Genomic DNA, 23,205 nt, shown 5'->3' with positions numbered 1-23,205 from the left:
GAGCACTACAGCTGTCCTGGACTGTATTTATGTTAAACATTACCTTCCTTTTACCAAAAGAAACAATTCACAATGACAACTACAGGGAATAATCCTAGGTTTTTGCCCTATCTACATGCAGATACTATGATTAACATTATCGCAATTGACTGCATTTACTTACTTTTAGTGACTGTAGGCAGAAGACTGCTTTACTTCTTATCCTCTTCTTATGAATTATAATCATTTGTTTCTCTCTGTGTGGTCTAAAGTTGTAAGTGATACTGCTGTGTATGAAGCTCACAGAACATCTGTACTTTTAGAGTTTAACCCTTTTTTTTTTTTTTTTTTTTTTGTGTAGACACCTTTTAAAGCATGTAAAAGCTCAAGGCACCCCAGTCTAAAATGTAAACAACATAAATGTTACTTATCGATCGGAAAATGCACACAATCTCCTTGATAAAATTAATTTCACATTCAGGCTTCATTTCCACTGGCGTTTTTACAGCCACTGTTGTTAGCCTTTTTTACAGCTTAAAAACGCCTGTCCATGTTTATTTTCTAAAAAAAAAAAAAAAAAAAAAAAAAAATTTTTTTTTTTGTGAGCTGCAGCTTTAAAAATACCGCGGTCGCGTTTTTGAGCATTTTCGCGCGTTTTTGAGCGTTTTTTAACGTCTGGCGTTTTTACAGCTCTACTCTGGAGCTTCAGAACGCCCTGGTCCTGCGTTTTTTTTACAGCTCAAAAACGTCTATGCCACTTGCAGCTCAAAAACGCCTATGTGGAAATGAAGCCATAGAATAACATGGACAGGCGTTTTTAAGCTGTAAAAAACGCTCAGAAACGTGGCTGTAAAAACGCCAGTGGAAATGAGGCCTAAAAGCCAGATTTCCCCACTCACATCAGATTTCTTTGTTCATTTCAGTGTCCCCCCATACATGTCAGATTCCCCCATCATCACAGACCCCCCAATTACACAGGGCCCTCTTCACAACACATCACATAAGCATTAATAAAGGATCATTTAGGATAAATGTCAAGAGTTAAGGGGAGTTATTCCCTGTCAGGTGACCCATTGGGGAGATTTCCCATCACTTTCTGCCCCATAGTCACAACAAAAGTAGTCACCAGGGTCACAGGAACTAGTGTTCCCATTAGAAGATTTATTTTCTATTCCTGTTCTAGGGATCACTCAGAATTTAGGACTATCTTAAAGTGGAGTTTCCATCCCAAATTTTTTTTCCATTATTGTGCTCATTAGACCTAAAAAAGTAAAAAAAAAAAAAATTGTTTGTTTAATCATCTGGAAATGCCAGTTGCTATGCGGTCCCACGAAATCTGCCTTTGAAATCACCTAGGATTCTGACATCATCTCCCTCTAATGCTCCTGGGAAATGTGTGTCATCATTTCCCAGGATGCAGTGCGCTGTCCAATTATCACTCCCCATCCAAGACTTCCAGGAAGTAAGTGCTTGTAGGCTTCACAATGCCCACAAGCAAAATGACAACGGTGTAGACATAGTTTTATAAACTATATTTTTTGAATATCTATGCGGATCGGCGGCGGATTGTAAAATAGTAAGTGACCGGATTTATATTATAAAAACGCAGGATGAAAAGACATACATTTAAAAAATGCTAATTGTGGTTGGAACTCCGCTTTAAGACATATACAGTAGAGGGTAATGGGGACACAACCAGCTATAAAACAAAAAAAAAAAAACACCATGACAGGTCTTTTAATCCTTCTCTACTCTATCCAAAACTAAACTCCATTTCCAATTTGGAATCTGATTCCAAATCGCGTTGTGATTGCAGCAAAACGCATTTTTGGGTGCCATTATCCCTTAATGGGACCCCAAACGCAATGCGATTCTGATTTTTGCCTGACAGGATCGCACAGCAACTGTGGCAAACCGCTCCTTTCAAAATCGTGTGAAGCTTGTCACCTGAAAAGTAGCAGGAGCTTCTTTTGGGGCAACAAAGATGCGTGTCGCATAGGGCCAGCCTATGTACTTGAATGGGCTGCCCTATGCAACTTGCAAAATCGTGGGCAAATCGCTTCACAAAATCACGTTGCAGGAACCCTCGTTCCTGCTGAGTGATCATGTGAACGGGCAAAAGAAAATGCTTTTACTATAGTTGCACAAAAGTTTAGAAAATAAGGGCTAGGTTCACCTTTTAATACACATTACATACTACACCCATATTAAAAGGTGTAACATACTTTAGTTTGCCACCCAACCCAGTGTGACAATGTGAGGGGGTTCTTCTTCCCACACACATATTGAAATCGGCGTTGCTGTGAAGGACTCTGCCCAGCCATGTCGTTCATTGACAAGAATCTGTGAATAAGGAAACTACACGTTCCGTCTGGCACTGCAGCAAAATCATAGTTCATTCACACTGTCTACAGCTATAAACATGACAGCCCATACAGAGGTATGGGCACTTTTTCTTTTTAAAGCGTTTCACAGGCTTACACAATTTTAGGCCTGGTTCACATCTATGTGGGTTTGGATTGTTGGAACAGGTTGTGGTCAGAGTTCAGTCCGACAAATGCCACAGCAGTGGCGTATATCAATCACCAGGAGTCGCGTGGCTCAGGAAAAGGTGAACCACATTCTGTCTGGGGCAGAACAGCTTGTGCCATCTGTCGGCAGTACATATTCCAGGTATAGAAAACTAAGGGTTTTTCCCCAGTCATCAGCTGCTAGTACCAGCATAGTTGTCCCTACATGCCAAGACATTCTCTGCAATTTGCCAGCGTTGGGGAACTCTAGATGTGGATCTACTGGCTTCCAGGGTCTACAACATGTGGGACAGGTTGTGTCAAGCATGGGAGTCCCACTGGCAGTACGGGAAGGTGCACTGGTAACACCTTGGGGACCAGTTCTCCCAATTCTCCCGAATCCCTCCCCCCCGATTCAACTAATGCCACATATTTTTCTCAGGATTCAGGAGGTGGTAACACTGATAGTAGTAGTCTGATTCAGCCCAGGTGGGCTCGGTACACAAACATAATGAATTGGGCAGGGACGCTCTTTGGACACTTCCGGTCTGGCCAGACTTATTGTCTTGGGTCCAATAGTATATCCTACTTACAATCGCTAGGATTGAAGGCTTGGCTATTGAAGTCCAAGGGTTTTAACGCAGACAGTCCTGCCTATCAGGCCACCCTTGTGTTCTTGGGACTTGAACTTGGTCTTGACTGTTCTTACAGAAGCCACTTTTTGAACCAATTCGAGAGACTTATGCCGCGTACACACCATCACTTTATGTGATGAAAAAAAAAGAAATTTTTAAAAATGTCAATTTAAATGACCGTGTGTGGGGGAAAATGTTGTTTTATGTCTTGTGAAAAACGACAAAAAAAATTGAAGCATGCTTCAATTTTTTGTGTCGTTTTTCAAAACGTTGTGTTTTGTTTCACAAAAATTGACCGTGTGTAGCAAAAACTGACGTTTAAAACAACGTTTTTAAACCCGCGCATGCCCAGAAGCTAGTTATGAAGCGAGCTTCAATGGAAAAAAGTGGTGAACGTAACCTCGCTTTGCTAGAGCATTGTGAAAAAACGATGGTGTGTAGGCAACATCGTTTTTGAAAGTTGAAGTTTCAAAAACGTAGTTTTTTACTTGACAGAAAATTAAGTTTTTTTCCATCACATAAAGTGATGGTGTGTACGTGGCATTAGTCCTTTGGAAGGTTGCTTCTTTGGTTACTATTAATTCAGCAGGAGGAGTGTCAGAGCTGGTGGCTCTTCCCTGGTCTTGCATCTTGATGAGGTGATGTTGTGTTCTCATCCATCTTTCTGCCCTGAGTGGCTTCCAGTTTTCAGAATGGCTCAGGTAGGGCAGGTGGTGTCCAGATCATTTTGCATTGGATCCCCAGTTAATAATTCAAGCCTATGGTTTGAAGGGTAAGGTCCCACCCTTTCGAGTGAAAGTGTACTATACCAGGAGTGTGGGGATCTGTTGGGCTATCTGCCATCAGGCATCAGTGGCTCAGGTTTACAAGGTATCCCGTGATGTACGACAAAGAATATGGATGCACCAATATCAGTACCGATACCAGACATTTGAGCAAGTACTGGTACTCATCCAAATGCTCCCAATACAGAAACCGATACAAGTTTTGTAGTTAACTCTGTTGATCAATTGACATCCTCATTGGTTGCCCGCACAGTACTGTCTCCATAGTGGAGCACTTCCACCCGCTCCTGGCATTTTCCCCGGCCGGCGGTGACGAGCCCTGACCAAAGCTGTAATTTCCGGATGTGCGTGCCGTTGCCGGCTCCGTCCATTGATCCAGCATCCATTTGGCTCTCTGCCCGTCCACAGGCGCTCCAGGGTTAGGTGCAGCCATTCATTCCACCAGGCTCAGCAGATTCAACTACGGAACCTGTGAGTCACAGTGCCTCACTGGTAAACTACCATCTCCCTGCACAGGCTTTGATATATTTACCTAATGTCATCAGTCTGTTCAGTTTTCCAATAAATGATTGCTGCTTTGAACTTATAATCTGTTTCTACCTACTTACTGGAACAGCACTCCCTCTGCTGAATTTTGTGAGTTCTAAACTGCTGACTAGATGACACTTCTATAAACACACACATGGAAATGGCATGCGATTCTTTGCAGTACGATTTGCACCAGTTTTTATGTATTGATGCAAATCGCACCCCAAAGTATCGGTACTCGTACTCGACGACAAAAAATGGAATCGGTGCAACCCTAATAAAGAAAATGAACTTTTTTTCTACATACCTGAAAAATCATTTTTTTGGAGTACATCACGGGACACAGAGGTCCCTCCCTTCTTTTTTGGCATTTCATTGTTTGCTACAGAACTGAAGTACTTCCTGTGTAAAAGGTGTTATATAGGGGAGGACTAGCTGTTTGATTGATCTGCCAGTGTTCATTCACCTATAGGTGGCGCATAACCCAGAAAGTCATGATTATAGCCTTCTCCGGGTCTTGTGATGTACTCAGAGAAATGGATTTTACAGGTTAAAAAAAAAAACAATTGTTTTTAGGTTTTAACGAATCTTCAGGCCTAAAATGTGAATTTTAACATGTGTTCAAAAAATGCAAAAAGTAAAAGGCAGACTGTAAAAAAAAACTTTTTGTACTTCGTCTTCCTCCTGTGTATGGACATGTTTGTCTGACTTAAATAAAATGAACATTTTTAGGGAGACAAATTAGTCATATAGTATTAGTCAGTAACCTTTTCCACATTAAGGGACCTTTTTATGAAGCACTTTGACCAAACATTCTCTGCTGGAAAATCTTCCAAGTCAATGTTTTAATTGAGACTGATTCTATCTTGGCCTCTGGGGCTACTTTACATCCTGTGCTGTCTCCTGGCCGCACCTGCGCAGTAGAGCCCCACAAAAGTTTATTGGGCTTGTCTCTTTGCATCTTACAGGCAAGAGACAAACTTGGAAAAGCCCCACATAAGTCTATGCTCCTCTATTGCACAGGCATGGCCAGTAGGCAGAGGGCTTGCTGCATGGCATGTAAACAATCCCGGAGGCCATCGTGTCAGATTCTGGTAAGTATGTATCTCTGGAGGGAAGGGTGGGATCCGTATGACACTTTGCATGAAAGTCTGCTAATTTTATATGTTGCTAAAACCCAAAACATACTGATGGCATTGGTTACAGAATAATTTATAAGCTTCTGAATGTTGCAGTAAGCACTGTTGGGGCCATAATACATAAGTAGAAATAACATAATTTCACCATAAATTGATTACAACCAGGTGCCCCTTTTAAGATTTCTGACAGCAGAGTGAAAAGAATTATCAGAAGAGTTGTCCAAGAGCCATAGACCACCTGTGGAGAGCTTCAGAAAGACCTGGAATTAGCAGGTACAATTGTTTAAAAAAAAACAATAAGTAATACAGTCAACCGCCATAGCCTGTATGCACACTCACCACACAGGACTCCATTGCTGAAGAAAAAGCATGTTGAAGCTTGTTTACAGTTTGATGTACAAAATTTAGACAAGCCTGTAAAATACTGGGAGAATATAGTCTGGTCAGATGAGAACAAAATTGAACTCTTTGTTTGCTATAATACACACCATGTTTGGAGGTCAAATGGCACTGCACATCACCCCAAATGCACCCCCATAGCATCAGTGAAGTGTGGAGGTGGGAACATCATGGTGTGGGTGGGGCTGTTTTTGAGCATATGGTACCGGCAAACATCATACCATTGAAGGAAGGATGAATGGAAAAATGTACCAAGACATTCTGCTATCTAGCTGGATGATGAAGATGAAACGAGAATGGACATTTCAGCAAGACAATGATCCCAAACACAAAGCCAGGGAAACTCTCAATTGGTTTCAAAGAAAGAAAATGGAGATGCTAGAATGGCCCAGACAATCACCTGGCTTAAAAGGAGTTGTAAAGGCGGAAGGTTTTGTTTCTGTGTGTAGCAGCCTTCCCAGCACTCCCTAATTACCTACCTGAGCCCTATCTCTCTCCAGCGATGTCCATGAATGTCCAAGCTGTCCAGGACACTCCTCCTGATTGGTTGAGACACAGGAGCGTCACCATTGGCTCTCAAAGTCAGTCAGCCAATCAGGGGAGAGAGGGGTGGGGCCGGGGTGCCATGTCTGAATGAACACACGGAGCTGTGACGCGCTCCAGTGCCCCCCCACAGGAAGCTGCTGACTGTGGAGCCACTTGATAGGAGGGAGGGGTTAGGAGCAGCAAAGAGGGACCCAAGAGGAGGACGTGGGCTGCTCTGTGCAAAACCAAATGCACATGTATATCCAATAGACAATCTATGTAAATACGAAAAAACAGGGGTGCAATCAGCTAGGGCTGCAACTAACGATTATTTTCATAATCGATTAGTTGGCCGATTATTGTTTCGATTAATCGATTAATCGGATAATAGCCTTAAAAAAAAAAAATATTGCATTTTTTATTTGTTTTGGCCCAATTTGTTGTTGGGCAGATTACAAAACACAAATTGCCGCAAAAACACATTACATGCTTTTCTACAGCTTCTCCATTGAAGTATATTGAACCAAAAAAAACGAAATAGCACCATTTTGCATTAAAAACTCATTGCCCTTTCCAAATACGCAGCAGCTGAAAACAAAATCATGGATGTGAATGTGTCCCATAGGAAAACATGTAAACGAACTGTAGTGTGTTTCTGCAAAAAGCACCAAAACACAGAGGTGTGAACCCAGGCCTGAGATGTTTAGTAACATAATGGGGTTAAAAAAACAAAAAAAAGTACAAAAAGAGCAAATTATCGCTACTGTAAGGGGTTCATTTTTTTACTGTGGAACAGTGAAAGTAATATTTACAGTAGCGATTTGCTTTTTTGTACTATAAAGGGCTAATTTTAGTTTCTTTTAACCCCATTATGTTACTATCTTGTATTTTGTGTTCTTTGTTTACTATGGTAATTAGTAATTAATACTGGCAGCTTTTTTAATTCACACGATCATTTAATTGATTTATTTTGTTAGCGCAGTGTTTTTTTCTGTTTAGACAGAGAAATCCCTTTCCATTATGTTACTGGCCGATTAATCGATTATGAAAATTGGAATCGATTAATTTCATATTCGAGTAGTTGTCGATTAATCGATTAGTTGTTTCGGCCCTACAATCAGCGTAAAAATATTAATATAAATTAAACAAATAATAAGATAAAGTGAAAAAAACAAAAAGATAAATTTCATCAGTAATGCTAGCTGAACACAGTAAGAAATGCAGGGCATATATGAAAAACTTGATTCCTAAGGATGGCAGCGAGCGAGGTGTCTTCAGGCTCCTAAACCCCGCCCCGCTGAGGAAGTTGCCCTGCATTTCTTACTGCCGTTTTTATCTTGGCTAAATGTGAGTAGCCTGTGCTTTTATTACCTTAAATAAATGTTTGAATCCAGCGGAGAGCACATAGATCTGTGATTCCTTTTTTCATTTTCGGGTCCGTGTGTACCGCTGACTTATGAGGATTTGAATTACTACCCTGCTTCCTGGTCTCCCATGCTGAGATATCTGCTTATTTGACCATCTGGTAAAACAGTGGTCCATGTGTGGAGGTAAGAGTACCCATTCTTACTGGTGGAGAGATCACTCTAAGTTTGGCTTTTCCATCGTCACCTGGTGAAGAATTCTAACATCTGACAAATTGGATATTTCACTATTTTTTGGACTTTATCACTATTTAGAATTATATATTGATTGATCCATATTTCACACATATATATATATATATATATATATATATATATATATATATATATATATATATATATATATATATATATATATATATATATATATATATATGTATTCAATTGAATATATATACTTATTGGTTTTGCGCTGCACTGTTTTCTCTTTATATTTAATCTATGTAAATAACTAAAGTTTAGAGTTCATAGAAGAGGCCCATGGAACCTTCAAGATTTGTGTGGAAGAATGGGCCAAAATCACACCTGAGCAATGCATGCGACTAGTTTCCTCATACAGGAGGCTTCTTGAAGCTATCATTACCAACAAAGGATTTTGTACCAAGTATTAAAAACATTTCAATTAGCGTGTTCAATACTTTTTCCCATTGCCATTGCATTTTATTACGCATAACTTATTTGTTTTGGTTTCTTTGTAATTATGGTGAAAATGTCATGTCAATAGCACCTTTATAAATATATTTACCTAGAAAAATGGTGACCGTTCAATACCTATTTTACCTGCTGTATATACCATAGTTTGCAGGCGCTATAACTTTCATGCAAGCCGATCAATATACACTTATTGGGATTTTTTTTATCAAATATATGTAGCAGAATACATTTTGGTCAAAATTTATGAAGAAATTAGATTTTTTTTGTTGGATATGTTTTAAAGCAGAAAGTACATTTTGTTTTAAAAAAAAAAAAATCTTGGTATTTTGTTGTTTATATTGCAAAAAAACAACAACAGGAGGTGATCATATACCACCAAAAGAAAGTCCTATTTGTGTGAAAAAAGTATATAAATTTTGTTTGGGTAAAGCATTGCATGACCACGTAATTACCAGTTAAAGTAGTGCAGTACGGAATAGCAAAACAATGGCCTAGTCATAAAGAGGGTAAAATCTTCCGGAGCTCAAGTGGTTAAAAAACTGAGATATTTAGAATGATAATTAAATATTTTAGTCCAGTCTCTGTCTGAGTCGGCATTTTTTGGGATGCATTTAAAACTCATCTGAAAAAGTCTTCCTGTACAGTCCTAAAATGCTTGAGCCATAAATGGAAAAACATTTTTTTTCTTTCAAATAGTTTTTATTGAGTATTCAAGTATGCAGTACATCATCAGTGTGGTAACATCAATATCAACAGGAAGCAAACACTGTAGAATACTATAGATAGTTCAAGTGCATAAATACATACAGATAGAAGCAAACAGATAACTGGGGAAGATAATTGGTATTATATAGAAAATACAAACGGTAGGGGTTACCAGATATGTTTATAAGGTATACCCCAGTAGGGTGAACCGGGTAGAAAGGGTCTTGAGCAGGAAGGGAGGGGGGGGAGGGGGGATAGGAGGGGTTGGAGAGCATCCAGGTTAGGACAGTGCATTCAGAAAAGGATCAGTGGTTCCATTTAGTGTCATACCAGAGTCGCCATGGTTTCCAATATGTCATTAAGGCGGGGCCGGAACATTTTCTACGAGCAAGGATAGTTTCATATGTGTAGTGGTTGTGTGTTAGTTTCACTATGTCTGATATCGTGGGGATGATATTAGATTTCCAGTGCCTGGCAATGAGAAGTCTGGTTGCTAGCAGGATGTGGGATGTCACTAGTTGCAAAGGAGGTGGTATGTCGTCAATGGTCAAATTGAGGATAGCCAGTTGGGGGGTCAGCGTTAGAGGGAAACCCAACACCTCCCTCAACACTAGCTCTAGTGCTGTCCACATAGGTCTTAAGTTATGACATGTCCAGAATACATGTATGAGGGTGCCTGGGCTTCCGCACCCTCTCCAGCAGTCCTGTGAGGTGTGGGGATAGAATTTAGCTATCCTGGATGGTGTTAAGTACCATCTCAGTGTCAATTTTTGGGCGAGTTCCCATAAAGCCGTACAAGAGGTATGTTTGTAAGTGGATTTAATTGCCCGCTGCCATTGCTGATCAGAAAAGTGGGTCTGCAAGTCTGCTTCCCAGTCAATGAGGGGTTTGGATTTAGTGAAGTAATTTTTTTCTTGAAGGGTCGAGTATAGTAGGGAGGTACCTTTGGATGAGTTTGTCTCTGTAAAGAGATATCGCCATATGTTTACTGGTATAGATCCTTCCATAGAAGGAGTGGCCGAGAGGCAATGCTGTAGCCTATAGTAAGTGAAGTAGTCAGAAGTGGGGGCATGGAGAGTCTCTTGGAGTTTTAGAAAGGATGAGTTGGTCATGAGAGGGCGTAGTTCATGAGTGTATGTCAGTTTTCCCGTCAGCCAATTCGGGATCATAAGGTCAGGAGTCAGTAATTTCAATGTATCTATAGGTATAGGGATGGGTTTAGTCGGAATATCCGACCATTTCATGCCCTGAAGTATTTTCCAGGCTTTAACTGAGGCCTGAATGGTGGGTGAGTAAAAGCAAAGAAGAGGGTTTTTGATCACTGTGCTAAATAACCAGCGGGACAGGTTACCGCCCGGGATCATGTTGGATTCTATGTCGCACCAAAGTGTGGTGGGCGTCATCAACACCCATTCTCGGAGTTGTGCTAGAATAGTGGCTAGGTAGTAGTCTTTAATGACGACGAATCCCATACCTCCTACTGACCTGTGTTTGATTATTTTGGACAGACTACATCTGGGTTTCTTACCCTGCCATATGAAGCGTCCCAAAATAGATTGTAGGTTTGTCAAGTAAGATTGTGAAAGCGGTATGGGAAGCGTTCGGAACATGTAGAGAAGTTTAGGCAGAACCATCATTTTAAAAGCTGCAAGGCGGCCCACCCAGGTGAATTCATGCTTGGAGAGTTTTGCAGTTTCTCGAATAAGCATATGCTTCAGTTCTACGTAATTGCTAGGAAACAAGGCCTTTGTAGATTTAGTTAGAGTGATACCTAGGTATGAGATTCCTGAGTCGGCCCACGGGTAGGGGAATTGGTACCTGAGTAGATTGCTGGTAGTTGCATCTAGGCCTAAGTCTAGGATGTACGATTTGTTCTCATTTACTTTGTAGTAAGACACGCTACTAAATCTCTGCAACAACAATTGTACCGAAGCCAGGGAAGAGAGGGGATCCGTCATCATTATTATCACATCATCTGCGAATAAGTTGATTTTATGATCTAATGAGCCAATTCTAAACCCTTTTATTGCGACGTGGTTTCTGATATGTTCTGCTAGGGGTTCCATAATAAGGTTAAAGATGAGCGGCGATAAGGGACAACCTTGGCGTGTGCCATTGGTGATCAAAAAAGGTTTAGAGAGGATTTCTGATGTATATACCTGGGCTGAGGGGGAAGAGTATAATGCCATAATAGCGGAAAGAATGGGGCCCTGAAACCCAAATTTGGTGAGTGTGGCTTGCATGTAGCCCCAATGGACCCGATCGAACGCCTTCTCTGCATCTAGTGACAGAAGCAGAGAAGGCGTTCGAGTAGACTCCGCCGCATGGATGATGTTAATGACTCTGCGAGTCGCGTCAAAGGTCTGCCTGCCTTTTGTAAACCCAGATTGGTCCCTATGTATGAGCATGGGCATTAGGTCAACCAGTCGGTTGGCTATGAGTTTGGCGTGTATTTTAGCATCTAAATTTAGAAGAGAAATGGGTCGGAAGTTTTGAGCACATGTGGGTTCTTTACCTGGCTTCGGTAGTGTAATAACCAGAGCAGACAACATTTCAGGGGGAAGAGAGGAGGACTGAGCAGCGTCGTTACAAACCTTAGCTAGTAATGGTGACAAGATGGAGCCAAATTTTTTGTAGTACTCTCCAGTTAGACCGTCGGGGCCTGGTGACTTGTTGGAGGGTAACTTGGAGATCGTACGTTGGATTTCTAGATCTGTAAATGGGGCATTAAGGGTCTCCAACTGATCTTCAGACAGCTTTGGGAGGTTAATTTCTTGGAGGAACGAGTCAATGTCTTGAGGGGATGGTTGGGGAATGGATTGGTTATCTTTCAAGTTGTACAGGGTAGTGTAATAGTCTTTAAAGGCCTCGGCAATTTCCGAGGGGTCAATTACTTTTTTGTTCGAGGCATGATGAAACAAGTGGGCAATTTTAGTTTTGGAGAAGTGTCCTTTGATCTTATTGGCCATAGCTTTGCCTGCCTTGTTGCCCGTAGAATAGTGAAGGGTTTTAAAGTGGGTGTGGGCTCTTTCAAAGGAGTCTAGCAGGTGGGCTTTCAATTCTTGTCTTAAAAGATCTAGTTTTTGTTTGGTGACATAACTAGGGGCTACCTGGTTCTGTGTTTCTAGTTGTTTTATATCTGCGGTAAGAGTGTCTAGACGCTGTGCTCTCAGCCTCCTCTCCCTAGCCCCCAGTTGAATAAAGATTCCTCGAACGAACGCTTTGTGGGCGTTCCATAGCACCGAATTATCAGTTACAGAACCTGTATTCAGGGAGAAAAATTCAGTTAGATTGTCTCTGATATAATCCGAGTGGGTTGGAGAGTGGATGAGGGATGCATTAGCTCTCCAGATCCTTGTCCGTGTAGATGGAGATGAGTCGGTGAGGGTCATGGTGACAGGAGCGTGGTCTGACCACGTGATGGAGGCAATGTCGGATGCTGAGGCCTTAGGCAGGGTCCACTTGTCTACCAAGAAGTAGTCAATTCTTGTGTAGGAATTATGGCGAGGAGAGAAGTAAGAGTAGTCTCGTTCAGTGGTGTGATGACATCTCCAGACATCGTATAGGTCGTGGGATCGCAAGAAAGAGGCCATGGGTGAGGCAAGTCTACGTGAGTTAGAAGAGGCATCAATCGAGTTATCAGGAACTATATTAAAGTCTCCACATAGTATGAGGTGACCTTGCTTAAAGCGGTTGATTTTTTTCATTAGTTTGGACAAAAAGCTGGTTTGGCGTGTATTAGGGCCATACACCGTCACAACGGTATATCTGGTATTGTTCATGGAGCAGTCTAAAGCTAGGTATCTGCCATTGGGGTCTGCCATGCTATTGTGGAGAGTGAACGTTATGGTGTTTTTGATGGCGATCATTACTCCGTTTTTCTTTTCAGGGCCAGAGGCTTTGAATATGTTTGAAAAGTTCCTGTTGGTGCAAACCGGTCCTGCTGTGGATTTAAAATGCGTTTCTTGCACACATAGGACGTCACAGTGGGATGACAGGGCAGTTTTCCATAATGACGCCCTCTTAACAGGGTGGTTCAGTCCCTTTGCATTTAGGGTGAGGAATTTCGGCATTTCGATAGAGGTAGTGGTATTGGTGCTTAGAAACAGGTACTCACGGTTTGTGGAGGCGATCTAGTTGACTTAGGGCGGTAGTAGGTGTAAAGGAGGTCTGTTGCTCAGGAGGTGGGCGAGCTTGGGACGTCGGTGCTCTCCGGAGTCCAGGTGAGGGGAGGGAAAGGGAACAGGCAGTTACACAAGATCAAGGAAGGAAAGAAACAGTCAGTATCAACTTATGTAAAATTACACAAAGCTGGGTGCAACGGCGGCACCAAGTTCAGTAGATTGTCTGGACTACTGAAAACTTACGGGGTGAAAGTTTGTGGGTTAACCGCAACGAGCAGGCACCAACCGGAGTGCTTAGTAACAGTAAAGCTAACAGTACGCTAATCATAAGGTCACTCTCCTACACTGGGGGAGGAATCCATGGCTGAGGAGCGCGTGTCATCAGGTATTGGCGCCTGGGGTAGTGCGTTTTCTCCAGGAATGATGTGCCATTTTTTGAGGAGCTGGATGCCCTCTTCTACTGAGTGAATGTTATGTTTCACTCCATTCTTGGTGACTACAATTTTGGTCGGAAATCCCCATTGATAAGGGATTTTGTGGTTGTTCAGCGGTTTTGTGATGGTCTGGAGTTGTCTCCTCTGATTGCGGGTGTATTGGGAGATATCCGCAAAGAGCTGCAGTTTAGTGTATGGTGCAGGCAGTTGACCCAGGCGTCTTGCTTTGGCCATTAGCATGTCTTTTGCGTGGTAAAAGTGAACCCTCATTAGAGTATCGCGGGGCACTTCAGGTGGTAGGTGGGAGGGTTTCGGTAGCCGGTGAATACGGTCTATGATCGTCTCCACTGGTGGGAGGTCAGGTAGGAGCAGAGAAATCATTTTTCTAGCATAAATATTGAGGTCGGCCGGGACGATCGTTTCTGGTATGCCGCGGATTTTTACATTGTTGCGTCTCGATCGGTCCTCGAGGTCCGCCATCTTAGCTCGTACCCACTGCTGCTCATCCCTGGTGTGGTCATGGCCGTCCACTAAGTCATTAACTGTGACTGTCATGGCGCTCATTTGGTGTTCAATGCGGCCCATTCTATTGTTCACATGCATCATTTCGGATTTAAATGCAGAGAACATGGATGAGATGTCATTTTGGATAGTGCTGTGCAGCGTGATCAGCATGTCTTTTAACATGGTGTCAACAACAGGTTGATTGGCAGTGGGGAAGGCCTCTATGGGAGACTGTGCGGATGCTAGCGTGGGGAGACCGTCCAGGGCAGGCCTTACCTCATGGGCCTGAGATCCGGGGTCCAGACGCATCCGCGCCTTAGCAGGGCTAGCTGTAGTGGAGGATGGCCCAGGGAGCAAGGCCGGATCCGTGGGGAGCGAGTGCTGGTGCATGGATGAGTCCTCATCCCCAGGCAGGTCAGTGTGTGTTCTCCCTCCTCGCGGCGAGCGGTCGCGGGCGCCATCTTGGGTCTGAGACCTGTGAGGTGGCGAGAAGAAGTCCGTCAATTTCCGCGGCTGGCGGTAATCTTTTCGTTTTCGGGATGACCCGTCCGGGTTCCCTAGTGTATGCTGGCTGTTGTGGTGCATATCTGCGGCGTGGATCAGCGGTATAGCTGCTCGAATCTCCGGTTGGTGCGGGAGCCTGGAAGTCAGACGTCCATACGACTCGGCAGTTGGCCACGCCCCCCGAAAAACATTTTTTTTAATGACCTCGGAGATAAGATTAAACTGTTTGACCCTATTTACATATTAGAGATGAATTAATCACTTTATTTATGCAAGAGAAGAAAGCCATGGGACAATCTGTAAAGATTAGCAGTTCTACAAATCTAATAAAGCTGTCCAGTTGCTTTTTATTCCGGTCAGATTCATATGGGAAAAAAATCCATTCCAAGAGAAGATTAAATAGATTAAGCAATCTACTTTGAAATATTAGTAACATGTTTAAATGATAATTGGATTCTTTATTTTACATTTCCGAAGAGGACCTGTCACATCTCCCAGTATTCATGGCTTGAAGCTTCCTGAGATTGCAGAAACAGACTTGGTGCCAATAAATAAATTATGGAAGCCAAATTTAAAAAAATGTAATATTACCACCTCTGTTTAGTGCTTCTTTCTAAAAGTAATATCTACCTTTATCTGCACATACAGAAGCTTTAAACTCTATTCTGGTTACAGAACACAAGCCTTTAGGAAGAGTATTTAGCATCACTTAAATAATAAATCAAAATAAAATATATTTTTCTTCCTCGGTCATATCAACTTACCATGGTTCTAAATCTAGACATTAGAATGCTGCCATTGCTGACCTCCTTATGAAATTGGCAGTGCTTGGCTGTGATTCTAGTACACTGACTTGAGTCCTTTCTGAGTCACTGGCCTGTGACAGGCATGCAGTCAGTGGCCCAGATTCAAGAAGCAATTGCGCCCGTGTAACCATAGGTTACACGGCGCAATTGCTTACTTGCTCCGGTGTAACGAGTGCTCCTGATTCAGGAACCTCGTTACACCGACTGCAGCCTAAAATCTGCGTGGCATAAGGCTCTTATGCCATGCAGATTTTAGGCTGCATTCTTGCGTGGGCCGCTAGGGGGCGTTCCCATTGTGATCAGCGTGTAGTATGCAAATTGCATACTACCACTGATTCACAAACTTGCACGGGCCCTGCGCAAGCCAGATACGGAGTTTCCGTACGGCAACTCTAGCGCAAGGCTGCCCCTTCTAATAGTAGGGGCAGCCAATGCTAAAGTATAGCCGCCGCTCCCGCGACGTGAAATTTGAATTTCACGTCGTTTGCGTAAGTGATTCGTGAATGGCGCTGGACGCCATTCACGTTCACTTTGAAGCAAATGACGTCCTTGCGACGGGTGCTCTGGGGTGGGGGGGGCCTCAGTGCGCCCCCCTGCCCCAGAGCACCCAACCCCCCCATGTTGAGGGCATGCAGCCTGGTACGGCTCAGGAGGGGGGGGGGCGCTCGCTTATCCCCACTCCTTTCCTGACCGGCCAGGCAGCATGCTTTGGATACGAGTCTGGTATAGGGGGTCTCCTTACAACCCATACCAGACCTAAGGGCCTGGTATGCCCCTGGGGGGGGGAAACCCATGCCGTTTTTTTATTTGAAATTTGGCGTGGGAGTTCCCCCTCAGGATTCATACCAAACGCCACAGCTAGAATTGGTGGGAATCCAAGTTGGATCCCCGTCGCTTCTATGACGGCTTTGTCTCCATCGCGGAAAGCCAGCTCGGCGCTGGCTCCCGCGATTAGGCTCGTAGGTGGTCAATCTCGCTGAGAAAGGGAGCGAGATTGACACAATATCGCGGTCACCTACTGTAGCTCTGGCTGTATGTTTAGGGTCATTGTCCTGCTGAATGGTGAACCTCCGCCCCAGTCTCAAGTCTTTTGCAGACACCAACAGGTTTTTCTTCTAAGATTACCCTGTGTTTGGCTCCATCCATCTTCCCATCAACTCTGATCAGCTTCCATGCCCCTGCTGAAGAAAAGCATCCCCACAACATGATGCTGTCACCACCATGTGTCATGGTTGGGATGGTGTGTTCAGGGTGATGTGCAGTGTTAACTTTCCGCCACACATAGCGTTTTGCTTTTAGACCAATTTTGGTCTCATCTCATTTGGTCTGAACAGAGCACCTTCTTCCACATTTGCTGTGTCCCACACATAGCTTCTAGCAAACTGCAAACGGGTCAGCTTATGGCTTTCTTTCAACAATGTCTTTCTTCTTGCCACTCTTATATATAAGGCCAGATTTGTGGAGTGCACGATCAATAGTTGTCCTGTGGACAGATTCTCCCACCTGAGCTGTGGATCTCTGCAGCTCCTCCAGAGTTAACATGGGCCTCTTGGCTGCTTCTCTGATGCATGCTCTCCTTGCCATGCCGGTCAGTTTAGGTGGATGGCCATATCTTGGTAGGTTTTCATTTGTGCCAAACTTTTTCCTTTTTCAAATGATGGATTTAACAGTGCTCCGTGAGATGTTCAAAGCTATTTTTTTATAACCTAACCCTGCTTTAAACTTCTCCATAACTTTATCCCTGACCTGTTTGGTGTGTGCCTTCATGATGTGATTTGTTCACTAAGATTCTCTAACAAACCTCTGAGGGCTTCGCAGAACCACTGTATTTATACTGTATTTATACTGAGATTGAATTACACACAGGTGGACTCTATATACCAATTAGGTGACTTCTGAAGCTAATTGGTTCAACTAGATTTTAGTTAGGGGTATCAGAGTAAAGGGGGCCGAAATACAAATGCCCAGCATACTTTTCACATAATTATTTGTAAAACAAAATTGAATACCATTTATCATTTCCTTCCACTTCACAACTATCTGCCACTTTGTGTTGGTCTATCACATAAAATCCCAATAAAATACATTTACATTTTTGGTTGCAACATGGACAAAATGTGGAAAACTGTAAGGGGTATGAATACTTTTTCAAGGCACTGTATTGAAATGCCAAGAGGCAGGCAGATTCAGTTGCAGATCTTAACTTTTAATGATATCCAAAACATTGGCATTGCTACAATCTTATTGGCATGTTTAGCGAACAGTAAATGTGCCCTTCAGCCAACATTCACTGGTGGTGAATCAGTGACATGTAAACACATACACCAGGAAAATTCAGCTGCAGTGTATGTTCGATGACATTCAGTTTTACTGCTTTATAAATATGCCCCTTAGGGCTCATTTACACTTGCTTCGGCTTCAATGCACATTAAAGCTTCTACTGCTTCAACAAGCTTTTATGATGTGTTTTTGATGCTTCGGTGGTGCTTTGATGAGGCTTTGGTGAAGCTTTGTCAATGCTTCGATGAAGCTTTGGTGGTGGTTTCGGGCTCATTTACACTTGCTTCGGCTTCAACACACATTAAAGCACCCACCGCTTCAACTTGCATTTATGATGCGTTTTGATGAGTTGATGAAGCTTCAGTGGTACTTCATTGAATCTTTAGTGATGCTATTTTGAAACTTTGCTGAAGCTTGACCGATGCCCTGTGTGTGTGGATATTTCATACCTGCAATTTCTCCAAAACAAAGCGAAGCTAAAGCTGAATTAAAGCCTGTCAAAAGATGCAGGTGCTTCACGCAAGCTTTGTCATATACCTCTATGGAGGCTTTGTAGACGCTTTGAAGCACCACTAAAGACTGGTATTCAGAGAGCTTTAACAAAGCCGGTCCGAAGCCTTGTTTTGAAGCATGTGTAAACTAGCCCTAAGTGATGCTCTTTTGAAGCTTTGTTGAAGCGTGGCAAATGCCCTGTGTGTGTTGATATTTCATACCTGCAATTTCTCCAAAACAAAGCAAAGCTAAAGCTGAATTAAAGCCTCTCAAAAGCTGCAGGTGCTTCAAGTGAGCTTTGTCATAGACTTCTATGGAGGCTTTAAAGACGCTTTGAAGCACCACTAAAGCTTCATGGGGTAAAATTGTTGAAGCAAAGCAAACTTAAAGGGTCACTAAAGGAAAACATTTTTTTTGCTGAAATGACTGTTTACAGGGTATAGGACATAAAAGTTAACTGATTCCTTTTAAAAATGATTAAAAATAGATAAAAATCAATCATATAATGTGCCTCTAGTTTCACTTTCGGTTTTAAAATGGTTTCATGTTTATGTGAAGTAAAGAGACACACAGAACAAAAACAAACCAATCCAGGGCAGTGTTTTGTTTTTAAAATTAATCTGATTGGTTCTGAGGAGTTTTAGACACACAGTAATGACAACTTAGACCACTGTGAAAAGCTCCCAGTACTGTGGTTATAAGGAGCCAGACAAGCAGGAAGTGTGGAGATCACAGCAGAATTACAGCTACTTCAAAGCAAAAATGAGGACATGAAACCAGTACTGCAGTAAGGTAAAGGAAGCTATTTAGCTTAAAAAAAAAAATTCCTTTAGTGATCCTTTAAGGTGTAAGCAGGACTGTAAGCTAACCATTTTATTTAGTGACATGAGCTTTGACTGGTGTTAAGAGAGCTTTAACAAAGTGTGTCTGAAGGAAGCCATGTTTTGAAGCAAGTGCAAGCTAGCCCTAATGCCGTGTACACACAGCCGTTTTTCTTGTCCTAGAAAAATTTATGTTTTTCTCGACGCGATTCTTGTCAAGCCTGCCTTGCCTACACACGATCGTGAAAAAAAGATGCTGGAGCAAAGCGCAGTGACGTACAACACGTACGATGGCCCTATAAAAGGGGAAGTTCCATTCAGATGGTGCCACCCTTTGGGCTGCTTTTGCAGATTTCGTGTTAGTAAAAGTTTGGTGAGAGACGATTCACGGTTTTTCAGTCTTTGTGCTTTTCAGTCTGTTACAGCGTGACGAATGTGCTTTCTCCATTACAAACGCTAGTTTTACCAGAACGAGTGCTCCCGTCTCATAACTTGCGATTGCTCGTCTTCTGCTGCAGACGTCGCTGGACTCCAGGACAGGTAAGTGTCCATATAGTCAGCATCTGCAGTATTTGTAGCGGCAGGCTTTTAATATTTTTTAAACGGCGGAGCTCCGTTTTAAGCTAAGGAAAAATAACAATGGAGTATATAGTATGGCAGATGCAAATTACAACTTTAATCTCTAGGGGTACTCACCATCTTTTTGTGACAATGCTTTATCAATGAAGTCTGAGGCTTCTTCAAAGTAAGAGCTGAGGTCAAATGTTGGTCTGTCATTAGCTTGAATACCATGGTAGGTAATGCCTGTTCCTTCATAAAAAGCAGCATTTGTGTTTACATGCATGAAGGAATTCCCTTCTGCAGCATTTAGGATGTGAGTGATTCCAAGGCGTTGTAATCTCATTATGTTCTGGGCGATAAACCTGAAAGACAAAAAATTTCTACATTAAAAAAAATAAAACATTAGCCTTTAAACCCACCTATAAATAAAGCAGAATGTATATTTAAGAGCCTCACACAAATAGGTATTTGAAATACCCTCAGATTCCACTCTTGAACGGTTTCCGTATTGTATTTACATCTAGTGATGTCATGAGAGATAAAACAAAATGTTCCCTGAGTACAGAGACTGACATGTAGCTGTTGCAGCTCTATACATTATCATCCTGTAGCAATAGATCACCGTAATAGTGAGCTATTATTGGCTGATTGCACTGATCAGATCCAGAACACTCATGAAGAAGAAAGTGTGTAAAAAATAAAAACAAAAACAAAAAAAGGTATTTTTTTTGTTTATTTTCTTAAAAATAAAACCAAACCCCCCTAGAATAATCCCCAAGACCCAACAATGACATCTGATTATTAGGATGACATCTTTATTTACTGTGCAAGCGTTAAATGCTTACACAAGTTGTCATAAGGTCATTTACATTTTTAACGATCACAAGCCTATGAAAAAAGTCATCATGCTAATTTGTGTCTTCGCCTGCCCAGCTTTTTGCCTGTGTTCGTCGCAATGTAGTGTGGAAAGGGGACTAAAAACCTAGAATGAACCAAATGTTCACTTTGAGCTACATTACATAAAAGTCACCCCTGTATTTTGCTTGGAGATTTAAAACTGTTTGCGCTATATTGGAGAATTTCATTCAACTAGGGTGTTTACTGAATTTTAAGGCTGTAATTAGTGGGGTGGATTCAGTAAGCAATTGCGTCTGCGTATCCATAGTTACGCAGCGCAATTGCTTAGTTGCGCCGGCGTAATGACTTTTCTGTATTCAGAAAGCTCGTTACGCTGACTGCAGCCTAAGATATGACTGGCATAAGGCTCTTATGCCGTCGTATCGTAGGCTGCATTCTTACGATGGCCGCTAGGTGGCGTTCCCGTAGTGGTCAGCGTAGAGTATGCAAATTGCATACTCACGCCGATTCACAACCCTACGCTCGCCCGGCGTTCGCATTTTACATCATTTGCGTTCGTCGGGTTCCGCGTAAGGCTGCTCCTGCTATTAGCAGGCGCAGCCAATGCTAAGTATACCCGTCGTTCCCCCGTCGCGATGTTTGAAAATTACGTCGTTTGCGTAAATGAATCGTGAATGGCGCTGGACGCCATTTACGTTCACGTTAAAGCAAATGACGTCCTTGCGACGTCATTTGCCGCAATGCACGTTGGGAAAGTTTCCAGACGGAGCATGCGCACTACGTTCGGCGCGGGAACGCGCCTTATTTAAATGATCCACGCCCCCTATGGGATCATTTAAATTATGCGAGCTTACGCCGGCCATTTTTACGGAACGCCCGCGCAAATTACGGAGCTACTGCTTCGTGAATGAAGCGTAGCGCACGTGATTTACGGAGGCGTAGCGTTAAAACAGTACGCTGCGCCTCCGTAAGAGGGCGCAAATCTTCCTGAATCTAGGCCAGTGTATATATGGTGTCGATATACAATATTTTGTTTTTATTATAAAAGTCACACCGATGCTATATTTTAATTAGCAGACTTTTTTAGTTATATGTTGGGGTTTATAAAAGGGGGTATACAAATTATAAGGGTTGTCCCGATACCGATACTAGTATCGGTATCGGGACCGATACCGAGTATTTGCGCTAGTACTCTGGTGTTATGTTGGTCTTTTTATTTTTTAATTCTATATCCCTATTGATATTGTATTCAATAAAATATGTTTTTTTATTACTTACCTGTTCTTTTTCATACTCTACACCTATGTTATCAGTACCGTGATAGTCCAACTTTGGCCCCAATTCCCCTATTTGGCTCTTTGGTTCGGGGACCTTAGAGCCAAAATATATATGTATATATTCTGGATGATGGTACGCCCCCTTTAAGTATTTATTTATTTTTTAAATTCAGAGGTTACATTTAAATTAATTATTAGGTGGATAACACACCTGGGCCTTCGGGTGATCTGTGATTAGTGCTGAAGGATTTGTCTTTCTACCACCCCCTGTACATCTCACACTTCACCCACCAATACTCCCCACTCTAGCAACTGGGGAGTATCCTCTGATTATATACCTCATATTACCTTTATTATGTTTAGCTTATGCTTATTTGGTGTTACTTTAAACAGATGGTTTTTGCCATTCGCTATGCCTACGTGGACACGAGAAGTGGACCTATCCCTCCGGTCCTCAGCCTGAGCTACCACCAGGCAGGACCGGATAATCTCTATATGCCCATGACCCCATACTCATTCATGCCCCATGCAACTACCCGTGCTGGGACACTTTTAGTATTATTTACCATCATCCATATATGCCATCTGCTCCATCTAGGTACTTTGATCCCCTGGCATATTAGTTACCCCAGCGGGACACCCGACTTTTCCATTCTGGGCTACCTGCCCCAACCCTGCATATGCCTCTAGCGTTGTCAAGCAGCTGTTTTAATATACACCTCTATGCCCATTACCTATTGGGCATTTATCTTTACAAGCCAATGTAGCTTTATTGTACTTACATTCTACTTACTTGCATTGTATGTTTATATTGTCCTTAATCTGGAAACTCAAGGGAATTTCAAAGAAAAAGGCATGGGGACTCAAGCAGTTATGAACAAAATAAGGCAAGAGACATGACAGTATAAATGGGAGCTTTCACCACCCTATAGAGAGTTTGTGTTCAGAACCTAAAGCAGGAGACATGACAGTATCAATGGGAGCTTTCACCACCCTATAGAGAGTTTGTGCTTTCCCGAGACTAATGCCGCGTACACACTATCGGACATTCCGATAGTGACAGCAACAGGGGAAGACTCCTCCTCCGTTTTGTTTTATTTTAATACTGCACACGGTCAGTAGTGCAGGCTACAGTGTGACTGGTGTGTGAATGTGGGGAGTGACACTCCTGACAGTAAGGGGTGTCACCCTCGGTCGTTGGGGAGAATTTATCCCCACGACCCGTGTGAATGTGGTATGAATGTACAGCAACATAATTGGA

At 42.5% G+C, this 23,205-nt stretch overlaps 1 protein-coding gene across 1 annotated transcript in view; it reads right to left on the bottom strand.

The window, feature by feature from the left end:
* The window catches only part of DUSP3 (dual specificity phosphatase 3), a 224,544-nt gene that overhangs the window by 87,697 nt on the left and 113,642 nt on the right, over window positions 1-23,205 (bottom strand). The window contains exon 2 of the mRNA XM_040330322.1: window positions 19,945-20,171. Within this exon, the coding sequence (XP_040186256.1) occupies window positions 19,945-20,171 (227 nt within the window). The remainder of the gene's footprint in view (window positions 1-19,944; window positions 20,172-23,205) is intronic.

Source organism: Rana temporaria, chromosome 12 (assembly GCF_905171775.1).
Source record: "Rana temporaria chromosome 12, aRanTem1.1, whole genome shotgun sequence".
NCBI lineage: Eukaryota > Metazoa > Chordata > Amphibia > Anura > Ranidae > Rana > Rana temporaria.
The sequence above is the reverse complement of the archived record's forward strand: the minus strand, read 5'-3'. Positions and strand labels throughout refer to the sequence as shown.